At 39.6% G+C, this 8,602-nt stretch overlaps 1 protein-coding gene across 2 annotated transcripts; it reads right to left on the bottom strand.

Moving 5' to 3' along the window:
- Positions 1-176: 176 nt before the first annotated feature.
- On the bottom strand, positions 177-8,034 carry inpp5e (inositol polyphosphate-5-phosphatase E). Of its 2 annotated transcripts, none has more exons than XM_037778893.1 (11): positions 7,914-8,034; positions 5,346-6,202; positions 4,568-4,691; positions 4,372-4,469; positions 4,160-4,284; positions 3,882-4,001; positions 3,524-3,631; positions 2,511-2,672; positions 2,276-2,391; positions 2,058-2,194; positions 177-1,364 (listed from the first exon to the last, which is right to left on the bottom strand). In XM_037778893.1, exons 2-11 carry the CDS (start codon positions 6,131-6,133, stop codon positions 1,229-1,231), a joined length of 1,914 nt encoding a protein of 637 aa, XP_037634821.1. In that variant the 5' UTR covers positions 6,134-6,202; positions 7,914-8,034; the 3' UTR covers positions 177-1,228. The 2 variants fall into 2 exon arrangements, with proteins under 2 accessions (XP_037634821.1, XP_037634822.1); XM_037778894.1 differs by lacking the exon at positions 7,914-8,034 and adding an exon at positions 7,677-7,777.
- Positions 8,035-8,602: the final 568 nt, after the last annotated feature.

The following is an 8,602-nucleotide window of genomic DNA, read 5'->3' as shown; positions in this document are numbered from 1 at the left end:
CTCAAGCACACCTAAATTTCATCTCAGCACACGTCAAAACAAAACCTACGCCCTTGACCCTACACGTCACACTCACCATGTATTTAACTAGTATTTCAGTGGCTTCTGCTCTGACTACAGTGAGTATGTGAAACTCACGTTACAGCACAACAGACACAATTCAGCCAACAAACAAGTGTGTTTAAAAACCTTTATTACTGGATGTGACATATAAAAATATGCAGATAAAGTTAAGAGGTCTTGGGGGAAATGAAAACAAGGCCCACAGGCACTTTTATTTTGGAGCAGACTGCTTTTCATGCTGGGAATGCAAGTTGATTAATGTGGTACATACAGTACAGTACATGGACAGTTTGTTGTATATATATATATATATAAGGTTACACAGCAGTAAGATGAGAGGTAAGGCATTGAGTTACAGTCTGTTGCAAAGGATCACTTGGCCTAATAAGAGAAAAGGTAGTGACAGGCGTTAACAGTGTAAATAATCTAGTTTTATATTAAGTGAGTTCCTGCAAAAACGGTTAAAAATAAGCTGTCAAATACATTTGATCTCCCTGAAATTCAACAGTAGCATGTAACAACCTCCTGACTAGCGTTCTTGAAATGTCATGATCTTAAAATGATATATTTAATGTCCCTTCTTCAGTCATATCGTATCCCTCCTACAAAACATTCAGCTGAGAACAAAATTCAAGTTAAAATTGACCAATGGCAGACGCCATAATGTAAGGAAATGACATTGAAAAGTGCACCTTAATGCAATTATTCAATGGCAAATTGACAAGGCATTTGAACACTGATATATTCTGAAAAAAAAAACATAACATTGTGGTTCACGGTGCTTTTTAAACACCTATAAAAAAATTAGTGAATGAATGCAGTTACACAGAGCCTTTAAGGTTAAATAACTTCACGATGCCAGCCCCCCGTTCCCACCCTGTCTCAGTCATGTTTGAGAAGAGGGGGCTGAATAAATAAAGGCCAGACTGCTGCTGTGTCTGAAAACCTCTCTCTGTGTGTCCGACCTCGAGGTCCCTGCCCTCGAGTACAGACGGTTCCCAACAACGCCCACTAGAGGGTGGACTCTGCTCAGTTACCACGACCAGCTCGGTGTAGTTAAGACAACTCTGGTGTCCTTTTGGTCCTTTTCTGCCCGCTGGTTTTACATCCCAGTTTCTGGCATGGTTCAGTCCAGTCTGGTCTGGAGAGTTTATTTTAAGTGTTTTTAGGAGATGGTGCAAATGCTGCTGCTGCTACTTTGGCTCTTCATGGCCTCCCTCCTCTTCAGCTCTCTGGTGATCCTCCTCCTGATACCCTCCAAGTACAAGCTTCGGTCAAACTGTCCCGCACCAAGGGGAATACTAAACAACACAAACAAACATATGTAGTACACCTGATGTAGGTCAAAATACAGGAAAGACAACTTTTAAATTCAGGATTTAAATATATAGAGCATTAAGAATCTGGTGTAAAAGGGCAGAAAGTAAGATTGAAAATGACCACAACTTATTTGCAGAAGTTTAACAAACTGTTATTTATAAATTCTTCTGACTAAAAGAGGACCTTCGCCAGGTGCTGATTATTCATTTTGGCAAGAAAAAGTGTTTGGAATAGAGCTGCAATGATTAATCGATTTAATTAGTCGCCAACTATTTTGATTAATCGATTTATCAGTTTGAGTCATTTTTAAAGAAAAAAAAGTCAAAATTCTCTGATTCCAGCTTCTTAAATGTGAAAATGTTCTGGTTTCTTTACTCCTCTATGACAGTAAACCGAATATCTTTGAGTTGTGGACAAAACAAGACATTTGAGAACGTCATCTTGGGCTTTGGGAAACACTGGTGGACATTTTTCACCATTTTATAGACCAAACAACTAATCGGTTAATTGAGAAAATAATCAACATTTAAAATAATCATTAGCTGCAGCCCTAGTCTAGAACATCATATAATATTCACTGATATAATTAAAATTACAATACTATATACATTGTGAATGCATCCTTAACATAATGACACTGAAACTGTTTTAAGATGTCTTCCAGTTGGACTCACTTGTCTCGGCCTGGCCGGAGTTTGACCTGGAAGACACTGATGACGGGCCGATGGTCGGAGGTCTTGATGCTGGAGCAGCTTGTGTACTTGAACACTTTTATGTCGTCAGCCTGCCGGCTCCTGAACAAGATCCTGTCCTGTGAACACAAACAAAGAGGTAAGTCTAAACCGCCCTCGCCAGTTTAGACTTTATAGCTGAAAAGTGTGTTTCTTCTTACTGTGTATGAAGGCGTTCTCTGTTTAGAAGTTGTGTCGTAGACATCACAGCCGATGTCAAACTTGTATGTGGGGAGGAAGTGTATCGGTGCCTCTTGGAAACCTTTAAAGATTGAACCTGGAGGGAAAGAGAAGCACATTGGCACAGTGAGAATCTATCAAACCCAACAATCTACTTCTGTAAACAACTTTAAGAAATGTTTTCACTGAGATTTAGCCTCCAATATGCTACCATACCGTCCTTCATTTCCTTGGAGAGCTGGTCGTGCTCCAGCAGAGGGCCCATGTCGCCGCCTGCTGTGCGTTTCATGATGGCCTCCACGTCGACCCGGTCTTTACTCAGCCGGAAGTTAAAATCTCCAAACCAGAAGACCTGGTCGAATCTTGTGGTTACGTCGGCTACAATTAAAAATGACATGCTGTTATTATCAAAGATTACTAGCCATTCGTCTTATTAACATGAAGGCTTTAATCTGAACTAAAAACATGTTATTCTGCTCTCAATAGCAGGACCAAAGCCGGGACAAAAGCGGGAGCAATTCGTCTGAACATGTTTTAATCTAATTCTGTTACAATCAAACCTTGTTTTATTTTTTTTAAACTCTGAATGTGTACAAATAAGGTGAGGGTTCAACATAAACTTGTGAATTGTCAAGAATCCAGTGAAGGAAAACCTTGTTTCAGATACATGTCTTTTGATAATTACTTAAAGACGTAAAATATAATTTATCCCATTGCCAGAATGTTACATGTTTGAGAAAGATGACATTTTAACATAGAATATGAGGCTAACTGCTAGGGCCGCAACTAACGATTATTTCAAAATTAAAATTAATCAATTAATCATTTGGTCTCAGAAAATGGTGAAAAATGTCCATTCCAGTTCCGCAAAGTCCAAGGTGATGTCTTTAAATGTCTTGTTTTGTCAAAAACCCAAAGATATTCAGTTTGATATGATATAAAACAAAGAAAAGCAGAAAATTGACATATTTGAGGGGCTGAAAACAGCATTTTCTGATATTTTTGCATGAAAAATTACTTTAACGATTAATCGATTATCAAAATAGTTGCTAATTATTTTTCTGTCTATCTACTAGTCGACTAATAGTTGTAGCTCTTCTAACTGTAGTGGGTTAATCTCTGTAAGTTTGATCATCATGTTGATCAGCTCTGAGTGCAGAAACACCATCTTCCTAACTGTTTTGATTTTTCACATCTCTCTCTCACAAGGTAACTTAAAAGCGTCTTACATGGTGTGGAGCGGTACGGGTTGGTGTCTGGAAGGCCTTTCGGTAGAGATAGAGCCTCGACGATCTTGTTGTAATCTAGTACTCTCTCGTAAACTTTGGCATCTCCAGCTGGAAGAAGACCAGAATCAGAAATTAGAAACACATAAGAGTGCCTAGCTGTCAATGCTGCAAAGTTTAAATACAAATATGTAATACTTAGGGAAGATGTAAAAGCAGTTATGGTGAGTGTTTTAAAGAAGTAAAAACGCTACTATTACTGTTTCTTCCCTAGGCGTGGAACCAAGCAGTTCTATCTACAGCCGCCCTGCTATAATAAATCACTGCTACAGCCTGCAGCCTCCCTGACCCTCCTACTCACAGGTAAAGTGGGATGTGATGAAGAGGAAGGAAGTGCCAAAAAAGGTAAAGGCGATTCCCACAGCCCCTTTGGTCTTGATCTGAGAGATGATCCTGGTTGTGACTGTGGCATGCTCCACCTCTGCATGGGTCAAAAACATGCTGTGGTCAGTGTCAGAGCCTTAACAGTGTAATCAGTTAGATTCAAACACAAAATCAAAAGTATTAATATCATCTTCCAAAAAACTGCACTACACACAAGTTATATAAGCAGGGAGCGATACAGGAGGAGTTCATTACCTGAGCAGAACCAGATGAGGTCTCTTCTGACAAAAACAGTGAGATATAAAACACCATGTGATGCTGCGTACAGCATGACGTAGTAAGGTCCCAGAGTCTCCTGAAGACGGGTCTCCCATTCCCTCCTGCACACACACACAGTCACATATAACCGACTTTACAGCCCTTTTATTCCGTGACGATGATTAAATATCAAACAAAACACAACATACCTGTCAGGACAGCCCTCCTGGACCCCAATAATATAAAAGTCTTGTGCAAATTCCGAGTCTGTTGGAAGGAGGAGATCATCTAAGTTGGGTGGAAGTCCCTGAAAATGATAGAAACTCCGTTACAACTCAGTTGGTGCCTGAACTTGTGTAATAGTTCTTGGTCAGTGAGATGCTGCTGAGTCATGTTTCCTCCTACCTTCTCTCCCTGCATGTTCCAAGTAGCTACGTAGATGCCCACTCTCCTGTCGGGGAAGTGGCGGTCCAGCTCCTCGGCCCCGAGCAGGGCGCCGCTTCCCAGCACGCTGCCCTCCAGAAAGCTCCTGAAAAACACACATTGGAAAGCAAAATTAGCACTTCTAAGTGCAGCCAACTTGCCTCGGAGGATGTAGGAAAAAAAGCAAGGCTGTTGTCTCAGATGTTACGTCAATAATTTAAAAGTAAAAATTCCCTACTGGGCACTGACTGTGTATTGAGACTACAGACTAAGACCCATTTCTTTGCCGCTCCTGCTGTCAAAAACTGTACTGAACAAGCATCTCCTCTGATCTCGTGTTAATCCCCCTCCTCTCTGCCACCTTCTCGTTTTCTCTTAAAGATGTGCACACACACAATGTAAAAATGTGTGGAGCCTTGGTTTCAGGACAAATTAACAGTCTGTCGGTGTTGCTTTAGCACTCACTCCTGATGGGGAACCAAGCTCCAGATGCTAATCAGCTCCAATCAGAGGGCACAATCAATACTACAAGGCTTGTAGAGGATATAAGATACTGTACCTAATTCTTGTGCAGTGCCTGGGAATAGTACCTTTCTTTTGAGCAATTATTCTTTTGGATAAGGTAGTTAAATTATGACAGACCGGCTTCTAGTAACCTTCTCTCTGACACCGTAAAGAGTAAGCCTTAAAAGAGTCTCCACATCCAGCCTGAGGATGACTCCAGGTGCATCATCTACATGCTCTGCTGTGCCTACTGTACCTGTTCCTCACATCCTGGGGTCTGATGGGGCTGAGCACGCTGTAGGTGGACCTCAGGGAGTTGACAGAGGCACTGTCCGACCCCATGTTCTCCAGAAGCCGGCTGTCGCTCAGGTTCCTGTGGAGTCTCTCCCCGAGTTTCTCCCTGGCCAGCGCGGCATAATCCAAACAATCCCTGTCAATCCTATTAGCTGCCCTTAACGTGGCTGACGCAAAGCCCTGCTCCAGAGCAGGCAGCGTCCCCGCGGGTTGCACCGGAGACAGACGCAGCTTGGTGGGCCTCGCTCGGTGGTCTGTGGGGTCGCTCTGCTGGCTGGGGGGCCTCCTTTCATACTCGGAGAGACTGCACGCAGAGACTGGGGATCCTGACCCAACAGCGGAGCGGGGTCTCACATTGGAGTCCTGGTTATTCCTGATGGTGGCAGCATCGCTGAGACCAAACCCACCTGGAGCTGTTTGGTCCTCTTTAAGGGACTCTGTGGAGGAGCCAGTCCCAGCTAGGTCACTCAGGCTCTCCTGGCTGTTTCTCAGCCTCCTGGTTCTCACGGTCTCGTCCACTGAGACACTTTTGCTGGACAGCCTGGGTAGTGGAGGTGGCCGAGGCTGGTACGGAATGATCTCTCCCTCTGCATTTCTAGCAGTGACTTTAGGGGCATCATTGTGTTCCCTGCAGGATTTGGTATCCACTAAGGAGGTCTTGAGTGTCCTGCTGTCATTGACAACTGAATCTCCTTTAGCAGGAGCTTCACAGGACTGCTGGAGGGGGCTGTCCTGTCCATTCTCGGTCATCCTCTCGTCATGTCTGGGACCAGCTGTTGTCAGGTGGATGGAGCTCGCTCATTGCTAACTGACATACACCTGAACATATAAGGGCAGAAAATGAGTCAGTGAAATGTTGGCATTAAAACGAGTTAGTTTAGCCACGTACAAGGAAAGTTTGTTGTATAACTTGTTGCTTATAAGCTACTGAAGACACTGTTAACACTTGTTAAACGTGCACCATTGGTTAGGGCAGGGGTCGGCAACCTTTACTATCAAAAGAGCCATTTTAGGCAAAAAAAAACAAAAAAATCTGTCTGGAGCCACAACATATTTGCAGTGATGTATGGGGCCACATTCAGGGGGAAAAATTGAGATTTTGAGAATAAAGTTACAACTTTATGAGAAAAAGTCAGAACTTTACGAGAAAAAAAGAAAATTACACGTAAAATTACTACTACTATACTACTATACATATATATACTAATATTATGACTTTATTCTCATAATACTACAACTTTTTTCTCCTAAACGTCTGACTTTATTCTCATAATATTAAGACATTTTTCTCTTAAACTTCTGTCTTTATTCTCATAATATTAAGACTTTTTTTCTCTTAAACTTCTGACTTTATTCTCATAATATTACGACATTTTTCTCTTAAACTTCTGACTTTATTCTCATAATATTACGACTTTTTTCTCTTAAACGTCTGACTTTATTCTCATATTATGAATTTATTCTCATAATACTACAACTTTTTTCTCTTAAACTTCTGACTTTATTCTCATAATATTACGACTTTTTTCTCTTAAACGTCTGACTTTATTCTCATATTATGAATTTATTCTCATAATACTACAACTTTTTTCTCTTAAACTTCTGACTTTATTCTCATAATATTACGACATTTTTCTCTTAAACTTCTGACTTTATTCTCATAATATTACGACTTTTTTCTCTTAAACTTCTGACTTTATTCTCATAATATTACGACTTTTTTCTCTTAAACTTCTGACTTTATTCTCATAATATTACGACTTTTTTCTCTTAAACTTCTGACTTTATTCTCATAATATTACGACTTTTTTCTCTTAAACTTCTGACTTTATTCTCATAATATTACGACTTTTTTCTCTTAAACTTCTGACTTTATTCTCATAATATTACGACTTTTTTCTCTTAAACTTCTGACTTTATTCTCATAATATTATGAATTTATTCTCATAATATTACAACATTTTTCTCTTAAACTTCTGACTTTATTCTCATAATATTATGAATTTATTCTCATAATATTACAACTTTTTTCTCCTAAACTTCTGACTTTATTCTCATATTATTATGACTTTAATCTCGAAATCTCAGATTAATTTTTTCCCTCAATGTGGCCCTAATACTGCGTCGTATTGTCTATGTACCATAGACCTACAACAATGATGAATAGAAATGAAAATGTAAACAGAAAACAGTTATTCATGTCGGTCTAAGCTAGCTAGACTGAAAGTCTTAAGTCCTGTTATTTTACCAATTTCTTAACTAAACAAAACATCCGCAATTTCTGTTTACTAACCTCTCATCCAGCCAACAAGTATATATCTATATAACCTACACTGCTAACTTCAGCTAAACCAGCCTGCAGCAGTCAGAACAGCTAGCTAACGTACTGTTATAGTAGCTACATAGTTAGCTACATGCTAGCTCAGCTGAAGCACACGTTTATAAGCTCGTATTAATAAACAGGTAACGTTGGTAGTTTCCGACATATGTAACTAGTTATTTCAGTGTTATAACATCGAAGTAAAGTTACCTCTCTGGTGTAAATGTTTGGTTTCAGAGCGGCTAATTGAAGAGTAGCTCAGTTACTTCCTTAGCAACGCTTGACAACAGATGTTGTTACCAGGACAAGAGAGTCACGTCAGAGAGACGAGCTGACGTCACAGCGCCCCCCTCTGGTGAGAAGTGGAAGTACATGCAACTCAAATTACTGTAATCTACCTGTATTGTACTGCCATCTTCTCATTATAGTACATGTATCCTACTACTTGGATTACTTAATGTGACTGTTTTGTTTTTTTGCCTCTCTGATTTATATAATTTAATTTATTTAACAGTGCAACTACCTTTGTTTACATTTTATTTTTTACATCTACCCTACCTATTTTACAAGTGCAATTACCTCTGTTTACATTATACCTCTAGTGTAACACTTCTATTTATATTTATTTATTTATTACATCTACTTTACCTGTTTTATTTGCTTTATAACTGTGTGTGTTTTACCTGTTAGATGTTTTATCTGCCTCGTTTAGTCTTGTCAAGTATTTGTTTTAAAGCACTGACCAGAAGTGGCAACTGTGAATCTCGTTGTATTTAATACGATGACAATAAAGCTTTCTATTCTATTCTATTCTATTCTATTCTATCATTTAAAATACTATAGTTATGACTTTATTCTCGTGATATTCCGACTTTTTTTCTCGTAATGTTATGACTTTA

Source organism: Sebastes umbrosus, chromosome 8, assembly GCF_015220745.1.
Source record: "Sebastes umbrosus isolate fSebUmb1 chromosome 8, fSebUmb1.pri, whole genome shotgun sequence".
NCBI lineage: Eukaryota > Metazoa > Chordata > Actinopteri > Perciformes > Sebastidae > Sebastes > Sebastes umbrosus.
The sequence above is the reverse complement of the archived record's forward strand: the minus strand, read 5'-3'. Positions and strand labels throughout refer to the sequence as shown.